Below are 22,863 nucleotides of genomic sequence, written 5' to 3'. Positions count from 1 at the left end.
TTTAAACATATGCTGAGCTTTAAGCATGTCCTTAAATGACACTGCTCTTGGTGGAACTTAAGCATGTGCTTTTGTGTTTTTCTGGCTCAGGGCCTTAATTTACAATTGATCAAAGTGTTACAAACCTCCACATAACTGACTATGCACATGACTAGTCCCATTGTATTCAATAGCACTCGTGTGCATAAAGATACTCACAGGCATAAGTATTTGTAGGATTGGGGCCCGACTTCATAAGTAACTTTAAAATAAAGGAAATGTTTCTGGTCAAGGAGAGAAGTGCTGGTGTACAAATTTCTAATAAGCAGCTGGAACGTTTAATTAAACTCCGTTAAATGAATTGTTCTATAATTTTCAGAAAATTCATTTCTTTCTCAGAGACCTTTTTGTCAAATAAGCATTTTGCAACCTAAGCTAATCAGCTCTCTTCCTGTTTATGATTCTGTTTGTACAAATAGTTATACATTATAATCTGTCCTTCTGTTTTCCCTCCTGCCTAAGCACAAACACATTAAAATGTTTTGATGGGCTCTCCCTTTTGGAAAAGTCATGCAGAATGTAATAGACAATTACAACTTTTTGTATAGGTTGGTTTTTTTTAAACCAACCTGTAGAATTTAATAGAGGCAGCGAGAGAGAGAAGGGGCTATTCTAATTACCGCCTCTGGCACACACCAGGAGAGGATAGCCACAGCACCATGTATCTCCTCCCTTCCCTGACATGCCCCTTATGCCAGTGGCAAAGGATGGCTGGCACAGGAGCTTCCTCCATCCAGTACCAGCAGAATTCCATGCTGGCCATTTGTGGACAGAATCCAACCTTTTTGCACTGCTTGAGCGGGGCAAAGGGCTGTGTTTCAGTTGAGAATCTGGATCTTTGTGTACAAGAAGAAAATTAATTTTGCTGTCTGTCCCCGCGAATTGTTTCAAAACCCTTACACCAGACTTGTGCAGAGTGGTGTGAGAAAGATGGACAGGAATCAGTTACCTCAGGGATGGAGGAGACTGAAAAAAACATGGTCTTGTAGGACCACCTGAAGATAAGCACAAAGACATCTCCAAGTGAGTCCAGCAGCCAGTTCTGGCCCCACTCCTCTTCCACACAGACCCATGGCGTTAGACCCGTGTGGTGGAAAGTGCTTGCTGCCCCTGGAGCACCCACTGTTGCAGTGCCCCTCGCAGCACCTCGCCCGTTGGGCTGTACCGGAAAGGCACAGCAGAGCCCTTCCTGTATTGTGTGGCTGTCAAAGCAGCACAAGAAAACTAAGCTTCTCTTTGCATGTAACGAAATGTGATTTGCATTAGATTTGGAAAATAGCACAAGGTTCTCTCTAGCCTGATGAACGTGGAGTACTTATTGTCTAATTTGACTGATACGTATCTTTAATTTTGCTTGTCATTTTCAGGCGTTTACAATTCAGGGGCAGTATGCCATCCCTCATCCAGACGTGAGTCCAGCGCATGTAAATTACTCCCTTTTTCTTTCTCTCTCTCTCTCTTATTTGTTCTGGGCAGCATTTACTTTCTACAGTTAAAATTAAGACATGCCTGTAGATGCCTGTACTTAACAGTGTACCATATAGCCAAGTGTTAGCATTACTGGATAACTTCTGTAATAATTGCTAGAAAGTACAATGACCCAGATACAAATGACAGTTTTTTGTCTTTTATGCATGCTATGTATTTGAGTTTTTAATATGTAATTCTACAGAAAAGTTAATATTAACAATAGCCATTACATGTAATAACAATAGAGACGTCATTTTAACCAGTTTTTCTATACAGTAGAATAGAATGAATGATTAAACCTTTATTTTAATTTTAATTAATCCAGTTTTAAAACATGTAAGATGGTTTTCTCTACTCTGAAATAATTCCATTTGATTGGTTAGTTCTAATTTCCCATCCTGCCCTGCAGTTGACCAAGCTTCACCAGTTGGCTATGCAGCATCCCCCCTTTACTCCCCTTGGGCAGACCACCCCTGGTTTCCCTGGTACGTACCCATGACCCCCTGGGGATGTCCTTCTTCTTAACAGCTTTGTTTTCCATGGTCATTACATCATTTTAATACTAAATGTGGGCAATGACCGATGATCCTTTTGTTTTCACACCTTAATCTTTGTTCTTTTTCCCTGTGGCTCTGTTAGTTTGTTTTTGTCATTACTAAATTCTTGTGCTTTGTTTGTTCCATTTATTTTAATACAATCCACTTAATTTGTGCCATCAGCTAAAGAGCCTGAGTTTCTTTGAGTTAGTCCTATGCAAAGTTATTATGCACCACCTAGTATGTACCAGTTAGTATTACCTAAAGTACTTGATAAAATTAATTTTGTTGGACCTCTGTTTTTGTATTGTGCAATGAAAAAATCCAAAGAGAAATTAAAATCAAAGAATGGAAAATGTATTTACAACATAATTACAGATTAATTAAAAATTTTAGAACATACAATTGAGGGCCTAAACAGGCATCCCTTGTACACTAAAATTCCTTTTCGCTTCCATTATACTTGTTGTCATTGGAACAAATTCTGCTGTTCTTAATTGTGCAAAACTCCCAATGAAGGCAAATGAATTTTGCTCAGTTAAGGTCATAATTGTTAAGGCCTGCCAGGTATATTTGCTTGTTTGGAAAAGAGGATTGAAATTAGATAAACTTTCTTGTTTCAGTAAATATTGGGCTTGGAATTCAAGATCTTCCCAAGACATGAATAAATATACACTGGTACATATTTTGTAGGGCAAGTAATAACATTTTTATCAAATACATCAAATTTTGTGAGAAACTGAATCATTTCATTATTTTAATTGTTTATATGATTTTTGGACTACAATATTCAGCAAATATACACACTGTGTAAAATAAACATACACAATATGTAAACAAATTAATGTAAATATAATGAACATTTAGATAAGGTATTCTGAATAAAATTATTCCTTTTCCATCTTTGCTAGTTGTGGAAAAAATACATTTTAAAATATATCTTTATACCCAGAAAAATTGGAAAGGGAAGAAAGAAAAATGACACACATGATATAATTTGCTTCTACATGGTGTATCTGATAAAATATCAGCAAATAATATTAAATTACCTTTCCTGGCTTTATATTTTCCTTGTTTTTCTACTTGTCATTAACATGGTGCTCCTTAATCTTTTCCTTGTTATATTTGTGATTTGTATGTTTCCATAACTATACTGAGTGTTAGAGCACTAATTGCATTTCTCCTAAGCATTCTCCTTTTGTCCACCCAATTTAAAAACAAATGTATGCAACTTACAGTATTTTGTACATTTCCCTTAAAAAAAAAAGTTCTTTCCAACATTTCTGCAACATCACTAATCCCATGTACAATTTAAGTTAACCTAGTTTATTTTCCCCATCTTCCTTTATTTTATCAGTTTTCTTTTCACATTTTACTTTTTGTTTACCTTAGATTTCCACTTTTTATTTTGTGTAATTCAGTGGTCCTGGTAGATAGATCAAAATTCAGACATCCATTCATTTTTGACAATTAATGTATATGGAACAAATTTCATAGTTATTTATAAGTGGAACTATCCACTTTCTAGAAACTTTTTATAGCATTGTAGACTCTGCTGTGACATTTGTTATTTTGGTGGGTTAAAGGTTAATTAAAATAAGAATAAATTAAAGTCAGTCCAACCCTCTTAATTTTTGCATCTCTTGCTTTCTTTTCTCTTTTGCTAGCAGTTCTGTATTTTTCATTGCTACTCTTTTATCTTTTTTCCCCACATTTTCCTTCTTTTAAATATCATTTGTTGTGTCTTCTCTTTTTTTTCAAAACGACTGGCATAATGTGTTCCCCTCTGTCCCCTCAATATAGGATTGGATGCCACTACTCCAACCAGTTCCCATGAGCTTACTATTCCAAATGATGTAAGTGGACCAATAGTCACTCTCTCTCTCGTGCTGCTGTAGGTGGAATATTTCATTTTGTGTCAATTCATCAATTTGTTACTAAAATAAAGCTATGTCATTTAGACTGTGCTATCAGAACTGTGTTACCGAGTATCAGAGTGCAGGGCAAAGGGGGGGAGGATTACGATTTATGCTAGTGTCAGTACTCGAATGAGTTTTGTCTACTTGAGGAATTACTACATCTAGGAAGAGTTAGTAGAATAGTGGTATAAAAAAGAAGACAAGGTGAGACTGGATGGCTCAGTTGAATGACAAGGACTGAGATACAGAGCATTTCACCTGTGGTCACCTGGTCCAGTAAGGCCAGGTTGGTTGTTACTGAAAGTGTTATCAATAGGGCTGTCAAGCGATTAAAAAAATTAATTGTGATTAATCGTGTGTTTTGAAAAAATAATCATGATTAATCGTGCTGTTAAACAATAATTATATATAAATATTTTTGATGTTTTCCACATTTTCAAATATATTGATTTCATTTACAACACCGAATACAAAGTGTACAGTGCTCACTTTATATTTATTTTTATAATAAATATTTGCACTGTAAAAATAAAATAAATAGCATTTTTCAATTCACTTAATACAAGTACTGTAGTGCAATCTCATTGTCATGAAAGTTGGACTCACAAATGTAGAATTAGGTACAAAAAATAACTGCATTCAAAAATAAAACAATGTAAAACTTTAGAACCTACAAGTCCACTCAGTCCTATTTCTTGTTCAGCCAATCACTCAGACAAACAAGTTTGTTTACACTTTCAGGAGATAATGCTGCCCACTTCTTGTTTACAATGTCACCTGAAAGTGAGAACAGGCATTTGCATGGCACTGTTGTAGCCGGCGTTGCCAGATATTTACATGACAGATGCGCTAACGATTCATATGTCCCTTCATGCTCAACCACAATTCCAGAGGACATGCATCCAAGGTGGTGATGGATTCTGCTCGATAACAATCCAAAGCAGTGCAGACCAACGCATGTTCATTTTCATCATCTGAGTCAGATGCCACCAGAAGAAGGCTGATTTTCTTTTTTGGTGGTTCGTGTTTTGTAGTTTCCGCATCGAAGTGTTGCTCTTTTAAGACTTCTGAAAGCATGCTCCACATCCTGTCCCAATCAGATTTTGGAAGGCACTTCAGATTCTTAAATCTTGGGTGCTGTAGCTGTCTTTAGAAATCTCACATTGGTACCTTCTTTGTGTTTTGTCAAATCTGCATGAAAGTGTTCTTAAAACGAACAACATGCTGGGTCATCATCCAAGACTGCTAGAACAATATAAGGCAGAATGCAGGTAAAACACAGAGCAGGAGACATACAATTCTCCCCCAAGGAGTTCAGTCACAAATTTAATTAACACATTATTTTTTTAACGAGCGTCATCAGCATGGAAGCATGTCCTCTGGAATTGTGGCCAAAGCATGAAGGGGCATACGAATGTTTAGCATATCTGGCACATAAATACCTTGCAATGCCGGCTACAAAAGTGACATGCAAATGGCTGTTCTCACTTTCAGGTGACGTAAATAAGAAGCAGGCAGCAGTATCTTCTATTTCTCTTAGCAGTTGGCTGGACAAGAAGCAGGACTGAGTGGACTTGTAGGCTCTAAAGTTTTACATTGTTTTGTTTTTGAGTGTAGTTATGTAACAAAAAAAATCTACATTTGTAAGTTGCACTTTCATGATAATGAGATTGCACTATGGTACTTGTCCGAGGCGACTTGAAAAATACTGTTTATCATTTTTACAGTGCAAATATTTGTAATAAAAATAATATAAAGTGAGTACTGTACACTTTGTATTCTGTATTGTAATTGAAATCAATGCATTTGAAAATGTAGAAAAAACATCCAAAATATTTAATAAATTTGAACTGGTATTCTATTGTTTAACAGTGCGATTAATCACGATTAATTTTTTTAAATTGGGATTAATTTTTTTGAGTTAATCGCATGAGTTAACTGTGATTTATCGAGAGCCGTAGTTATCAGTCATTGAATGTCTGGTGCCCTAAGTGGAGTTAGTAACTAAGGAATGGGTGTTTGCATCACAGGTAGCACCCAGATTAACAGTCGCAGTAAAAACACCAAGAACTGAATGGACTTGGAAAATGAACAAGCTCCATATTCCATGGGGAAGTTACTCCAGGTTAGGATTGAGAACACATAGACCAGCTAGTCTGGGGAAAATGCACTGTGACTTGCTTGTGCCGTATTGTTCTGGACTAGTCAGAGGATCTTTGTCTCCAAGGCTGTCAATTCAGCATCTTTCATGAGCACAAAATGTACTTAAACTATATAAAAGTGCAACGTAAACAACATTGCTTTTAAAAAGAGGGGTTAAAAACTGGAGCAACACTCCAACTCTGTGAACTCCAAACTGGATATGATTGGGCTACCCAGCCCTCCCCCTACGCTACAAGGTGCTGGAACTTTAGACATCCACTTAACATTTCCAGCTGATTCTTTGCCTGCCATTGTCAAATCTTTGCCATCAGCTCTAGGTCTTATCAACTTTCTTTATAAATGAATGACACAGAAAATTGAAGATATCCCCTCCAGTAAAAAAAGCTTTCAAGAATGAATGGGATCACAAATAACAATTACATTACTTACCAGATACTTATAACATCATATAACCACTGTTAATCTCAGTGGCAGTGATTTATAGAAAGAAGAAGAGAAAGCAAATCAGAGTTAATAGGGAAAAGGTGTCTCCTTTCCCAAGTACCTGAGATCTGGCAAGCTTTGCATTAGTAGGAGGACACCCTACTAATATGTTTTATCATCTAGTTTATTGTTTGTTCAGTATTTTATGAGAGCACGATATTTCTCCTTGCAGCGCAGGTTTGGGGAAGCTCACTGCCAAAGTCTGCTCTTGCTCATAGCACTGTAAATCCAGAGTAACTCCATTTACTTCAGTGGAGTCTCTCTGGAGAGCTGCTGATGAAAGCAAGATCAGACTTTGGCCCTGTGTCCCTTTTGCAACAGAGAGACTCTGTTCCTAGCCTCACAACTGCAAAACACACTGACTCAGCATTAACCTCTGACACACAAATGTGCATCACTGCATTATTTGAAAAATCCTCCTGCAACAGCAGATCTTTCAAGATCTAGTAGAACAAGCCAGCATGTGTGAGTTTTAAATCAAGCCCATTGTAAATTAAGTCAAGCCCAGTCTCACTGCCACCTTTTTAAAAGGGATCCCTGAGAACAAAATGGGTTAGGCATAGAAATAGCCTGTAGGAACGCTACAGCTAGGAAAACGGAATAATATTTTGGGTTGGTTCCCAGCATTAAGTTCAACTGTATATTAATAGAAGTGCGAAATGGAGTCGGTACTCTGCATATGCGCAGGTGTGTGTGTAGTGCTGCCAGCCCGGGAAGTGGTACAATTTTGGGGAGGATTCTCATGATAAAATACAGGTTGTTTGTGTTTCTGGCAGCCAGAGCAGTTGACTGCAGTACAGAAGAGTGTATGTTCTCAGCGGGCAGAGTCCTGGAGCAGGCACAACTGACCAGAGAAACCCTAGGGCTCATGGAAAGGAGGGACAATTGTTTGGGGGCCCCCAAGCTCAAGGTGGGAGTGGCCTAATGTCTGTGTAAATAAATGGGAGGGACTCCAGTGAATATGATGTGCCAGGGCTCCAATTTTTCCTCGATAGGCCTGGAGCTGCACCCATTCTGAGCTCACTAGCCACAGCTTCATTCCCTCACTACCAAGCCCTTCCCCTGCAGGCTAGAGACAGGGGGAGGCTGCCTGGGTGGTTTATGGGAATGGGGGCCCTTCAGGACCCTACTAAGGAGAAGTGGGGGAGCCTTCTTGAGTGGAGGGCGAAGGGAGGAGGCTGCAGGAGCCTGGTGGGGGTCAGTGAGTGAATTGGGAGCCAAGGAGCTCTGGCCAATGGGGCATGGAAGTTGGGGAGCCCATGCCCTGAATGTGGTTTGTGCACACTCTGTACGTGGTTACGGTTCAGTTTTCAACCTGTTATTGTCACACACACATTGAGGGTGGGCAGGGGGAGCTCACCAACCAGACAGACCAAAAACCTGAGTTAAGCTGGATTCTGATGGTTGGTTTGTGAACTGTTGGGGTTGGGTGATTTATTTTTTAAAAATGTAATAAATAATCAAACAACCCTCTCTTGGAGAGGAACTTGCCAAAGGGCGCTGAGAATCCGGTGAGACTCACCTCGTGTTGATTTGAGGACTTCATCCTCTCTAGTGGCTGGGGAATTTACTTGGGGTGGGAAGGCAATAGAGTGGTGGGGAGGGAGAGGATAACTCTCAACAGCAACATTTCCTGGGTAGATCCTAGGGTCTGGTCTACACCCTGTGCGATGTACTCAGGTCTTCCTGACCCCCAGGGTAGATGCCTCTGAATCAAAGGAAGAATTTTTCTGTCAACCTGGCTACCGCCTCTCAGAGAGAGAACTATCTACGTCAATGGAAAAAACCCTTCTGGCAATGTAGGATGCATCTACCCTACAGCGGCGTAGCTGCAACCCCTTAGTCATGCCGCTGTAGCACAGACATACCCTAAGGTTGCATGCAATAATCAGGGAGGCAGTGAATGTTACTTAAAACAGCATTAAGTCCCACCAAGTCCTATTTGTGTTTGCAGCTGAGCAGCCAGAGGGGGAGTCACCCAATGGCAGCACAATTCCTGTAGGGGGAAGGAGGGGAGAGTAGTGGCAGTGCATGGAAAGCAACTACTGCCCATTTGCATCTGGAACATCCAGGGGATCTACCAGACCGAGAGGCTCCTCCCCTCCCCACGATATTGCCCACACCGTCCCTCCCACTAAGAGGGATGATGAAAATTCTAAATGGCTCCAACCTTCTTGGCCCTGCCCCAACACCCCACTGTCCCTACGGAGCGACAACTGTAGGGGCCCAAGGTGGGTTGATTCCTCACCCCCTTTCCTTATGGCTAGAAGGAATTGCACCCACAGTAGGTCCCCTCAGTAGAAGTGATGATCTGGCCTTCAGTCATTAAAGTCTGTCTGCTTTTAGCTCATCCATCAAAATTGATTTTTGTTGGTATTGTTTGTCTAAATTACTCACAAAAAGTCACTTATTCTGAGTTCATCATACATTTGGTGACCAGTATATCCCTCGAGAGGCCACACTAGTAACAGTAAGGAAAAAGCTGAGTCCTCCCTAAAAATAAAGTGTCAACTTCAATACTTTCTGCTATTGCTTCTGCTTGGCAATACTGATTATTGCTCCAAACAGGAAATCAGGGTTGATATTTGTCATCTTGACAAGCAGCCAAGGAAATTAATTGATTTTTTGATAAGGTGTAAGAACCTACATACCCGCAGCCTGGGTCGTTCTGAAATAGTTTTGTAAGCAATGCATCCAGTTGGCTTTCTGCTTCACTTTCAGTGTTTCACCTTTATCCTTCACTGCCTTTTGTCTAGTATTGCAAAATAGGTCTGTGTAAACTGTTAGCTCTTGGAAGGGCAGAGTGTACATCAGTGAGGGCAGCCTACTCTGGCGTTATTCTCCCCTTGCACTGGTGCAAACCAGGAATAATTCTTTTTATGTTAATGGGCCTCTTTGTCTACTGCTTTGCACCTGGAGAAGTCATTGACCTCTTTGCAAAGTGGATGTAAGATACCAGTGGAAATTAGAGGAGAATCGAGACCACTATACTTATACTTGCTCTTGAGTTACCAAAGAAGAACAGGATATGATTTCAATAAAAATAAACCCAGAAGGCTAAGTCTGAGTTGTTACTCAGTCCTCGATCAGACAGATTCTCACCAATTCAATAAAGCAAAATTCACAGAAGCTGGTGACCTATCCGTGACTTTTACTAAAATTATCGCTGACAAAATGGGGAGCTCAGTTGCGGGGTTCCCACACTGCCTGCAGAGGTTAGGCAGCTGTGGGGGCTGCTCTGAGCTCTGGGGGCCCCCACTGCCTGTGGGGGCTCGGAGCTCCAGGGTCCCCCGCCAACCACGGTGGCCTAGCGCTTTGAAGGACTCCCAGTCACACAGTGACTCGGCACTCCAGGGTCCCCTGTCCCTCACGGTGGCCAGGAGCTGTGGCCCTGCTGCCCATGGCAGCTCAGAGCTGTGGGGGACCCCCGCTAATCGCGGTAGCCGGGAGCTCCCAGGTCCCCTGCCGTCCATGGCAGCCAGGAGCTCTGGGGTCTCCACCACTCATGGTGGCTGGGAGCTGTGGCCCCCACCACCCACAGCAGCTTGGAGCTGTGGGGGGACCGCACTACCCGTTGTGGCTGGGAGCGCCAAGGGGGCCCCAGTACCCACAGCCACGGGGAGCTGCAAAGTCTGGAAGTCTCTGATTCAATGACTTCGTGACCTCCATGAAAAAATTGTAGGCTTAAGCATAAGTTAATACCTGTTTACAGTTCATATTTGTTTGTGTCATAGTAAATCCTAGTTATTCTTTCTTCAGTAATTGTGTTGAGGCAGTTATAAAATCATTTCTCTGTTATTAGTGGTTACTATAGCTCAGACCTCACAGCTTTCTACAAATGATAATTGCAACTAATTAATAAAGAAAAATGGCACCATGCCATAAAATCAAACTCCCTATCCAGAGTGTGAATCTGGAAGTTCTGTCCATCTAGGTTTTTAGTAGGTGCCCACCACTGTAGTTTCTGGGCATTTCTGAAATAGAACTAATAAAGTGGACTATATTTCTCCCATCTCCCTCAGAGGCCATTTAAATGTGTGTATGTGCATGTCTCCTCTCTCCCAATCCAGGTAGTTACGCCAATCTGAAGGTGTTGAGGTATCTGGTTATTCCCACCCTCTCCAGAAAAGGAGTTCAATCAGCCTGAATCAATTGTCAAGAAAACTGTGTCCTCCACTCTCACAAGTTGACCCTTGAGGTTGACAGCTTCATTGTCCATGAGGAAAGTTGTGATCCCTGCCCAAGAGGCACTTCTTTAGTACTCCTGAGGAGGGATTAAAGATGAGCACTGTTGTCTTCAAACTAACCAGTTCTTCTGCGTGGAGGCAGTATGGGGAGCAGAGCTCCATGTGATGGGTCTGTCGGCAGGCAGTGCTGCTCAGGAAGCAGGTTGATACATTTGAGATGATCTGGACCTATTCTAAAGTTGGTGCACTCATTCCCAAATATAGAGAGTTGCATTAATTCGAACTGGAAGTCAGAAAGGCATGGAGCACTCTGACCATCTCATTGTCCAATAGTAGGGACACAGCCTTCTTCCAGTCAAAGATGAAAGAAAGCATTTATTGGCAGTGATGCTATTTTAGTGTCCAGAAATACTGAAGAGTCCAAAAGAACTCCTAGGCTACAGTGTGACTTGATTATCTGAGGGCAGATGGCCCCCAATAGCAGGAGATGCTATGCAGATGGGTTATTCTTCAAAATATTTCCTTCATCCCACCTGTATTACCTCTGTCTGGTTTGCATGTAGTTTCAGCCGGCTGTCTTCCATCCACTTGCTGGGATCCTCTTCTGCTTTCCAGGCTTATGCTGGAAGAGCAAAAACTTGTGATGTACATCTTGGCATATAATGGTGGAGTGGTGATAGCGAGGTGGGAGGATGGAGAAGGTGGTGGAAGTGGGGTACAATGGAGCTGGCATAGGTGGATCACAGTCTTAAAACACCTGACACTGCAAAGCAAATATTGGTCAGCGAGATAAAAATCACCTTTCCCCTTTAAAAAAAAAAGAGAGAGAAAACAATGAACGGAAAGCAAAACCCCCCAAAAACGGCAGAATGCTTTGAAAATAAAATGCCACAAATCTGATAAATGCTCTCTATAAATATAAATAGGCCTGTAAATCCATCTGAATTGGAAATGACAAGCTGATGGGCCAGCCTTCTGTATTCTAGAGGAATATTGACTCCTTCCTTTCAAATAACTAATTTGGAAGCTCATCACATAAGCACTATAAGGGTGTTGTACAATCAAAATCCCCATCATCTCCATAAAAGGTAAATATGGCCTTCCCATTGCATAGCTGTTGTCCTTGACTGAGAAATGCTGAAGAGCTAGGAAAAAATGTTAGATCCTGCAGATCTTACTCAGGCAAAACTCCAATTGATTTCTTGCAGAACTGGGCACAAGTAAACAGAGTACCTAAACACAACAAATATATCCCTTAGGGAGACAATAGGTCCAACCTAAGAGCCCAGGCGTTGCTTTCTAATATATCTATTGTCTGAATGTCAGCAATAAAATTGCACCCTATCCTGTGAATGATCCTGATTCAAGAAAGCTCTGTTCAGCAAAGGCCCTTAGGCACAACTTTAATCTTAATTTAAAATTAAATGTGTGTAAGTGCTTTCCTGAATTGGAACATGTGTCATTACTTATATTAACGGGCTTAAAAGGTGAAAATGTGGCTTGAAAGAACTCATTTACTGCCACCAATGTTTAATGATCCGCATTAAAAATATTGGAACGTATCCTTGGTTGGTGAAAATTGGAATAGTTCTACGGAAGTCAATGGAGGTATGCCAGTTTACAGCAGTTGAAGATCTGGCTCAGTAAATTAAATTAAATTTAATTTGATACTGAGAGCCACAAATATGATAGAAAGTAGCACCCAATATGGTAATATGTAATTAACCAGATATTTTTACTTGGGTAAAGTGATTTCTGAAAAATAAGTATTTTACCTGCTTGTCTTTTGGTATAATCTTGTATTTCCTCTTGACCTGATTCTGTCCCCCTTTAACCAAGGGGAAGCCCAGTTTTTAATTCCCCGTGGATAATCAATGGGACCGCTTGTGAAGCAAATCACTTTACCCACTTTACAGTATGAAGAAAGATATGAAAATGTGCCCCAAAGTAAGATGCTAATCTCAACCTTAGTAAGAGCATGGGGCAGAACTGGGCCCTCTATAAAGCTATGTACTTTCAATTAAGCTGGTGCACATTATATTTTTCATTGGTAGTTTAGGTCTGCACAGAAATGACAATAACAGTGTCATTGTCTCAAAATTTGTCCTACCAATTTTCTTTATATCTGTTTATGAAGTCTGTGAAATCACTATGAGCCAGATTATGCATTACCCTTGGGAGGCGGGAGGAGAGATGTTAAGTATCACTGCTGCTTTTTAACAGGCACAGAGTAGTCAAGCATCGTGTCCAAGGCCCTACAATAAGTCCGTGAGAGAGCTGTGATCAGATATCAGGAGATTGTGACTTCCACTAGACTACACTGTCCCTCATGTAGCCCCTTTTCTAAATAAAAATGCATAAATAAATCCCACTATGGCAGCCCTCTGAGGCGTATAAAAAGGCAGTGTACTTAGGCAACAGAGGAAAGAAGCAGAAGGAATAAAAGAGATTGAAAATAATGAGGAAGAAATGAAACTTAAGTATTTATGAAAAACAATTTGAGAGTCTCCTTTGAAGAGAACATCATAGACCAAGTTCTACTGTCAGTTATATCCTGGATTTACATCAGGGTAACATGTCAGGAAGCCACAGATAGCTGTGGTATCCTGGGAATGTCAGACACATCCAGTATAACATGTAACAGAAACAATTCCATGGATACACAATAAATCAATTCTTACATGGACTGAAACTTCCTTTAAATTTACAGGAAGGGAATACATGGTTCAGCGTATTGGTAAAGGGAGATGTCTCTTCACCTTTGGTCGGTGGGTCAGACTGGTATGGAATGACAGTTGTTCCCATCTGACAGTTGTTGAGTGGTCATTATTAAATGAGTCTCAGTCTTGTGTCCACTCTTGTTGGCAGTCTCAGGAGAGAGGCCAAGGATTCAGTGGGCTGAGCCTGCCCTCCTGTTTCACCCTTGAAGCTACTCCCACCAGGCCAGTGGAGGTAAAGTGATGAGGCAGCATTGGGAAGCTTGCGTTGGCAGTACCTGCACTGGGGATAAGCGGAAAACTTCAATCTCGGACGCTGCCCACTCAGTACCTTTTGCTAGCACTATTACAAATGGAATCCAGTTTTATCTAGAAGTTAAATATTCAACAGCCTGCAAGCCACTTGCCAGCATGACAAGCCAACGCTTTACAGTAGGGGGCTTGTCATAAACTACAGACAGGTATGGCTGTTCCCAGTGCCATACCGAGAGAATGCAGCAGTGAGGGACATAAAGAGCCAAACAAGCAGAAAACTCACCCTTGAAGGCCATAGTTTAAAGTATAATTCACATACTCTCTCTTTATGTGTGATAGATTGTCTTTGTTATTAAGCACTGCCCGTGTGCTCAGCACTATACAAACACAAAGAAAGGCACAGGGCCTGAATCTGAACTCACATGGTGTAAATCAGGAGTAATTCCACTGTAGTCAATAGAGTTAAACTGGTGTGAGCTAAAAATCAGTGTTCATAATCCCATCCTCGAGGCGTTTATGGCCCTGACTCGATCCCGCTCCCATTGATGTCATAGGAATTTTGCTATGGGCTTGGACAGACAATTAAGAACTAATGAGTGCATGACTCTCCTCTGATTTACACCAGTATAACTACATGGTTTTTGGTGGAGTCATGCCTGCGTTACACTATTGTAAATCAGGCCCATGATACACTGGAAGACCTCATGATCATCAGTCTCAAAGCAGTTCCAGTGGTCCTGCTAAAGAAAAATGTTAGACTTCTGTACTGCTCATCCTCTAATTGTATCTGGCAAGAGTTTTCAGAAGCAGCAAACCTGTAATTGTAGGACATACAACACTTCATACAGTGCTGTCACTTTCAGTGTTCGATGGACCCACCTCTGTTGCAAGGGACCCAGTAGGACTAAGTATCACAGAATCTGTCAAATTCTGCTGTGCAACCATCTACAAAATGAGAGATGGCTTCTCCTGAGTGGGCCAGTCAGTAGCATTAGAAAGATTTGTCTTAAAAAAAGAGCATCAGTTTGGCTATAATTTCATATGACTCTATCTCAGAGTGAGGCAGACAAAATGCAAAGGGCCTGGCTCACCATTGCATCATGCCGGTTTTACACCAGTATTACGCCATCAAAATGACTTGAGGGGGAGAGGCAGTTTCTCAGATCACCTGATCCCAAAACATTTAAACTGCATAGATTAAAACCATCCCCTAGAATTCCCGGAAATGTATTGGCAGTCCATGCAGATCATATACTCCAATGCTGTGGTAATACGCACCATATAAATACCTAAGAGAGATCAATTCCATAGCCCCAGTATAATGTGCTCCTAGGGGACAACGATATTCTGAACTAGCTTTAGTGTTTGATTGGTCTCGGTGATGTAGCTCCATGCAGAGTGTATTACAGCTAGGCGGGGTTAAGGTGAGAGAGGGTAAGTGTGGAAAGCTCCACTCAGGAATTAAAAGGTGACCCTCTCCTTGCCAAGCACAAATTAAAAAGTGTTCTTGGCCACCACCACTTCTTGGGCATCCAGGAGCAGCCCGGATCTAGCAATGCTCTTAAGTTGTTCATCTGGGTCACAAATGGTGGTCACACTCTCTCAGTCATGGTCTTGATTAAAGTGCCACCAGCGCTTCTGGATGCTTCCACCAACATTATCTCCAGTTTATCTGGACTGAGTCACAATCATTCAAGTCCCATACTCATTTAGGCACTAGGCTATTGGTTCCACTCTAACAGCTGGGTCAGGCATGACAGCAGCATACAGTTGTGTGTCTTTGGTGTCCCCTTCCAAGTGGCCTCATGAACACATTGAATAAGAGAGGTGATACAATAGACCTCATGGTACCTTGCATGAAACCCCCTCATGGCAGCTACCATCTGAGTCATCTTAGAACACTCCAGAACAACTCCACTGCTTTGCCAGGCCACAGACACTTTAGCAAACCCTGCTGACTAGAGCTGGTTGGCATTTTTTCTAAATGTTAACAAAAATCAGAGTTTTTACACACATTTGTATTGTGTTTTGACTACTCTACTGCGAACAGATTTAAAAATCTTTTTATCTCCATGGCTAGGACACAATCAGCTATAGCAGCCAGTACCATGCTCAGGCCTACAACTTGGCTGACCAGGGTTAAGGAAATCTGAGGACTCAAGGGGCAGCCAGAGTTGCCTCACCACAACTTTCTCACTGATCCTTCCTTAGAAAAGGAAAAATTCCAAAAATTAACACACAAAGTGGAAACAGTCCCTCAGACTATGGAACAGGAAATCTCCTACATTTATGTGGCTCATCCTCCCACTCCTCCCAACCCTCTTGATCTGTTTTGTCCTTCTATTGTGGCCTGTCTGGCCATCTAGACTGCGAACTCTCTGGGGCAGGGACGGTATTCTTTGTGATTTATCTGCTCAGTGCCTACCACTATGGGGCCCTAACCCTGGATTGGGGTTCCTAGACCCTGCCATAATACAAATAAATAATACTAGTCCTAATATTTTTACTTCAGTGGCCAAAAAAAAAAAAAGTACTTCCTTGCTCATTCCCCTTTCACCCAGTAGGAACCATCTCTGCCAACAATAGTCCTGTACTGTCATCCATTCATGCAAAGTCCTGGGCTTCATCTTCCATCAGCTCATGGATGGTGCTAAGTTCATCGGCCATCAAACTTGCATTTAATAACATGCGGCAAAGGCTCAAATCCCTGTTCCCCATCAGTGATAAAACCAAAGGACCAGAATTAACCATCTCCATCTTGGCTTCCAGCTTGGTGCACACTTCTGTTTTCCTACCTTGTTTCGCCTGTCTGCTCACCACTATAGAAAATGAGGTGGGGCCATGCCCTGGCAACCATCGCTCTCGCACATCCCCCAAATGCAGCAGCATTGGCCACTGATTTGCATTAAACACTTTTAAAATTTTTGCATACAAATGCAAAAAGATTGTAGCCCACCAAGAACTTTCAAGCAGTCTTTGAAACAATATGCAGTGTATTTTGCCAGTTGACTTTAAGGCTAAGAAGGGACCATTGTGAGCATTAAGTCTGACCCCCGGCACGTTGCAGGCCACAGACCCTCACCCACCCACTCCTGTAATAGACCCAGTACAATGTTACTGAAGGATAAAATGGGACATAGGAACACATGCAGAATCCTGATTTACATTTTGAAAATAAAAAGGATCAAGTTGTGAAGGAAGTGTCATCTTGCCTTAGGCCCAGTTCTGCACTCAGCTACATGGTTGTAAGTCCCATTGTCTTTAATGGAGAGAAACCTGTGTAAAGGTGGGCAGAATTTGGTCGATAACGTTTAGGACTGTCAAGCAAGCTCGAAAGCCCAAGTGAATGAGGTTCTGTTAGTGAATGAGACAAGCTTTCGAACTACACAGAGCTCTTCTTCAGACTGATGCAGAGACTCATCAATAGAGCTTTCAGTCTGTCTGATTTGTCAGTTATGTTGCAGCTCTTGATATTTTCACTGACAATTCAAACTGGGCTCTACGTTGTATTCTGTAGCACTGCACTATGCCAGTATTCTCTGACGTATTGGATGGCTAAATTGCCTGTGATACTGAGTTAATACATAACCACCTACAAAATGACAAGGCTTTAACTATAGGAGCTTGACCATTGAGCCCATAGACCCTGCTAGCTATTCATTCCAAACAGCACAGCAAAAATCTTTTGTTTTGATATCGAGAAACCTTAGTAACCACATTTTGATCAATACGACAGGTTGCAGTTAAATGGTTTTTGCTTGTGTCTGTGGCACTAATTTCAGTCTTTGTCCCACTCCAGTTAATAGGCTGCATTATTGGCAGACAAGGCAGTAAGATAAATGAAATCAGGCAGATGTCAGGAGCGCAGATCAAGATTGCTAATGCCACAGAAGGCTCGGCAGAACGACAAGTTACAATCACAGGCTCCCCGGCAAACATCAGTTTAGCACAGTACCTCATTAACGCAAGGTAAGTTAGCTTTGTAAGTCATATGCCTCTGCAAGATTGCTGTCTGTTTTCCAACAAATGTCTGCCTAGGATAAAGCCAGAAAGTTGTTGTGTAGTGTCCATTTTGCATAGTCTTATTTGATTCCTACCTCTTTGTAAATCCTGTACTGTTAGAGCCTGTGTTTATTGGTGGTTTATACGGAAAGCGGCTTAATCTGGTGCAATTTCAGTTACACTGAATCATAAGAGCTCAAAATCTGAACATTCCCATTTGTAGCCATCTGGCCTCTGAGCTGGATACAGAAAATGATACTGTCATAAATTTGTTGGAAGATAAAAGTTTTCATAGGACAAACTGATAGTGATGCAGACTCGTTCTGCTGTCTTAAATGGCAACTATAGATTGCAAAACAGATTTAATTTGCTAGCTGGAAATTGCTTCTCAGGGTTGATGTTAAACAGACATTTGGTTGCTAAAGAGACCCGGATTTATTTTTTCCATAGATAGCCCCACAAATTTGTAAAAAGCCCATCCTCATGAGACAGAGTGAGAATCTCCTTTTCACCACTTTTCAGCTCCAATGTTAATGAAAACACTGGTTGTTTAGTTAGCCCTTTGAGACTGCTTATGCCTTTCGCTATTTGGATGATTATTTAGGAAAAGATTAAAGTGGATATGCAAGTAGCACTTCATTTGCTATTACTCCTTTGAGAAAGTGCAATGAATGTAATGCTCTGTCATAAATCTGCTTGTATGTGCTGTACCAAGGCACTAGAGAGGAAGAGTCATATCTATACATTATACCATTTTGAAAAAACGCCATGGTGCCATCTCGCAAATCAAGCTACTTTCTTTAACATACTTGCTATTAAAGTAATATAAAGTGTGTAAAATAGTATAAGCTTGTGTATGTTGTGGATTGCAGTCCTAGCGATTCTAACCAGCCATTGTTGTGGATTGCAGACCTAGCAATTCTCTCCACCAATATAATTTGACCAAAACTAGAAAAGCATGTAGATTCCATGAATGAAGGGAAAGGAGATTTTCAAAATATTTATGAAGCCTTCCATTTTGGCAAACGAAATATTACCTTTGCATTACTTGAAACTAGCTTGCCAGGGATAAATGTACTGTTCTGTGGGACCGCGAAGCTTCAACACTAGCCATTCCAAGGATCCCAAAAAAATCATATAACTTGTGCGCTTTGCATTCTTTATAGCAAATATAAGTCACGTCCTTAAGCCCTGTAATCAAGTAAAAATGTGTTCCCTCCTTTAACCCTTAAGGATATGTTCTTCTCTTGGTGTTCAGGGATTCCCCACACATCGAGACGAGAATAGACCCCTTCACTTTTAGTTGCACAAACACCATATGGCATGCACCTGGATTGCAGAAGATAACAATTTCAGATCTTCAAGACAGCTAAAGCATGCAAATAAAGTAATGCAAGTTATTAATGGAGTTGCAGTGAGCTGCTCACCAGAGACAGAAACTCTAGTGAACAAACCTCTCTTTGACTCACTTAGAAAAGCCTGTGAACTCTCACAGCTCTGATTATTGCTGTCTAATGGTTCTTTTCATGGAATGGGACATTTAAGAGGTCTTTTAACACACTTTTGCAATGAAGAAAACTGCTGAGCAATCATATTCCATGGATACTATATACCCTGTGAAACTAGAAACAAAGTAGTACTTTATTCTTGTTGAATTTCTAGGTAGAAAGCATTTGTTATCATCAGATACAATAAACCATTATATATTCTGTACCATATGTTGAAAATGTATTTAGGTAAAATGACTTCATTTGTGAAGGAAGAGTCTTAAAACAATGTATAATAAATTAAGCTCTCAAGTATCCTAGTTAATTAAGGTGGCCTTTTCATTTTAAAAAGCTATGTTATGTGACCAATTTTTTACTAAAAGATATAATGAGGAGAGAGGAATTCTGTTAACTTAGGTGCCAACACAGCAACAGAACTAGTTGGCAGACAAGGATTGAATGGGCCGTGGAAATTGAATAACTTCAGTCCAATGAGCGGTGTCCCCAACCTGTGGCTTACGCAGCTTGGCAAGGCTATGGGAGGGAAATATAGAGTGCCATAGCCCATGCGGGACTTTTTCTGGGGATAAATGGGGCCAGCTTCAAGGGTTGTAAATCCAAAACTTTATATAAGTCCTATGTGCGCTTTCTTTTTTAAAATTTTTATTTATTTATAATTTTTTATTAAACATAAAAAGCAGATGTGAAATAAATTGTTACTAGAGAGAGTTCAGTACAATATCAAAGTACTAAACTCACCAAGATACCCACTGGTATGCCAAAATAGTTAATGTCCACTGAGACCAGAGGCCACCAAGTTTTCCCATCATTCCTGGATCTACCTTTTCTTTCTGTTCAGGGCGTTACTTCTGATACTGACATCACACTGCAGACCAATCAGCTCTGACTCATGTTGTAATGTCATTCCCATTGGTTTGGTTTCCAGGGGCATTACTTCTAGGAATTACAATACATAATTCCAGATTTGGCAGTAGCATGAGTTTTAAAAGAATACCAGTTATTTGAAGTACCGAAACTATTTCTAGCCAGTTTTGTCTTCTTTAAAATCATTTATCAGACAATTTTAAATAAAGATTCTTTTGTTGCAGTATCTTGTTGAATATGTGCATGAGAATATATAAACTAGGTTAAATTTAAGGCAGCATGGTCTATAGAGACAGAGATTTAACCTTATTTTTGTTTCTGTATGGATATAGCCAACTGTTGATATTTGTACCCCTGAAATATGCCCCATCTTAGTTATGTGCATTAGGAATACTTTATTTCCTGTATATCTCTTGTCTCTTAACTGGTCTCCAGCCTGAACCATGTAACCACAGGACTTGGGAAATAAGGTTCCACTGTAATAACTGGATCCTTGTTATCAAATTATTATCTTAAAATTCTTACTAAAAATGAAGTGAACCACAATTTAAGTTTAAACTATATGATATATGACTTCTTCTTTGGGTTATAAATGGATTTTAGCCAACGGTGCTTTCTTATTCTTGTTAAGGAGTAGCTTTTTGAAAATATTTTTACTTCCATTTTGATAACCATTGATTAGTTCAAGGATAATTAATAAGGGCCCACCCCTATATTCCTTACCTACTCAAGAAATCCACTGATTCCACAGAACACAGGATGTGGCCTTCAATGTATTTATTCATAAAATGAAGCTCTTTTCTGAAAAGTGACTTTGTAAAACTGGCATCATGGAGTTCCAGGTGTGTCACGCATCATTGGCTTCCAAATTAAATGTGGTCTGTTTACATGTAAACAGTTGATTTTGGTAACTGCAGACTCAACAAGGCCTCTGAAAGCCAAGTTGGATTCCTTCTATTTTATGCATCATCACCACCACCACTAGAAATAAAGATCTGGGAAGGCAAGCCAGATTAGACCCTTAGTTATGCCTGTGCAGTTCAGTACATCATTTGGAGACAATGAGGTTACACAGATGTCACTGAGGCCATGATTTTGGCCTGCAGAATATTTGCCACCTGTGATGATACATGAGAAGATATTTTCAGCCCCCCGGCTGAACTTTCAGCATTAGCAGCTAGAAAAATCCCATCTCATTACTTGCCAACTGAGCCAGTTCAATGTGGATCACTGTGCGATGATAAACAATGAATCCTCACAATGTCATTTTTACAGACCCCTCTCAGAGTAAAACTGAGCTGTAAATATAAAATCCAGTTATATACAGATTATCTTGCAAAACATGCTGCTCCTGCTCACCAACCTGAGAAGGCACCCTGTAGTTGGCTTCAAATTTCAGGGTCAGGTAACAGGCATTTTTAATGTTAATTATATAGTTTAATATTCCAGATGGCATTGTTTGCTGTATAAAGACGCTATTATTGTCTTTCTACATAGACCAGTTTTGACACCAGGTTAGAGAAAGCAATGTTGTTCAGTGGGAATGGGTGAGACTTGTGGAGGCAGAGATTAAGAAAACCAGAGTTTTCTGTTTCATGCACCCCAAACCTTTACAAACGTAGCTGAGACAGCTTCTGGCTCCCTGGCAAAAGTGCTAGTCGAAAGAGCCCACTTCCTTGTCAGGTAGGATGACCAAGTATGAAAAATCGGGACAGGGGTGGGGGGTAATAGGCCCCTTTATAAGACAAAGCCCCAAATATCGGGACTGTCCCTATAAAATCAGGATATCTGGTCACCCTATTGTCGGGGGAAGTGAAGAACCTGATATCTCCCCCCCCTCCCCATACATCCAAACAAGCCTCGAGCTCCCTCACACATACCTTTAGCGGCCATTCTGGGGGTACCGTCCTCAAACACCATTACCTCTGTCAGCTTCAAGGGATGGTTTCATCTGCTGTCCAGGGGCAACACTTAGATCAAAGGGAGGGGCTTTTGGTGGTTGCCCATCTCCATTCAACAACAGTGAGCAGGAGACATTCCTGCAAGTCACTTGAAGCTGCATGGAGCCCTGGGCTCAGGGAAGACCCTACTTGCGTTCTTGTTAGGCCTGCCCAGAGGTGAAATTCATCCTCTTGACTGAGGCCTGGGTATGATTTGTCCTTAATCCTATGCAGTATGGATGTGTCTGACCTTTAGTGCTTAAATGAACAGGGCAGCAGGGCTAGAAGTGTTCCCCAGTCTGCTGCTGGCTGGGGATAGGCCTCTGCCACAGGCCCTTCTCCCGCCCTTTGTGGATTGAGGGGCATTGGGAGTCTCTGCCATTCCTGCTCCCACTCCCAAATAGAATATGTGGGAGAGGGAAAGTACTGCTTCCAGAAGTGGGCACAGGGAGGAAGCAGTGGAGGGTTGGCCAATGGATCGTCCCAGAAGAGTAGTGTGGTCCCAGCCACTATGAGGAGAAAGCTTTATAGGGAAAGGGGGCAGGGAAATCTTCTTCCTCTGGAGTCACAGAGGAAGGCAGCTGGAGGGATTCCTCTCCCCCAGTTCCCCATCCGTGGCCAAAGAAGGGTTCTTCCACTCCACAGATGACCCAGGAAGGCTGGGGGACAATCTACATTTATTCACAAACGAAGGGAGACTGATAGGAAAGACCATACAGACTCCATCTTTCTGGTTTAGATCCCACCTTCAGAAAATGTGTAATACAGCACAGCAGTCTG

General features: G+C 41.3%; 1 protein-coding gene across 18 annotated transcripts in view; it reads left to right on the top strand.

Annotated features, from left to right (window-relative positions):
- LOC141982806 (poly(rC)-binding protein 3-like) overlaps positions 1-22,863 on the top strand; it is a 714,223-nt gene that overhangs the window by 673,799 nt on the left and 17,561 nt on the right. For 14 of the 18 annotated variants that reach the window (XM_074945190.1, XM_074945191.1, XM_074945185.1 and 11 more), the window contains 4 exons: positions 1,407-1,463; positions 1,919-1,994; positions 3,849-3,901; positions 17,569-17,738. In XM_074945190.1, coding sequence (XP_074801291.1) covers positions 1,407-1,463; positions 1,919-1,994; positions 3,849-3,901; positions 17,569-17,738 — 356 coding nt within the window. Of the gene's footprint in view, positions 1-1,406; positions 1,464-1,918; positions 1,995-3,848; positions 3,902-17,568; positions 17,739-19,004; positions 19,816-22,863 lie in introns of those variants that run through there. The other 4 variants (XM_074945192.1, XM_074945187.1, XM_074945188.1 and 1 more) reach the window with 3 other exon arrangements.

The sequence above is a fragment of the Natator depressus genome, chromosome 2 (assembly GCF_965152275.1).
Source record: "Natator depressus isolate rNatDep1 chromosome 2, rNatDep2.hap1, whole genome shotgun sequence".
In the NCBI taxonomy this organism is placed as follows: domain Eukaryota; kingdom Metazoa; phylum Chordata; order Testudines; family Cheloniidae; genus Natator; species Natator depressus.
This window is presented reverse-complemented; position numbering and strand designations above follow the sequence as displayed.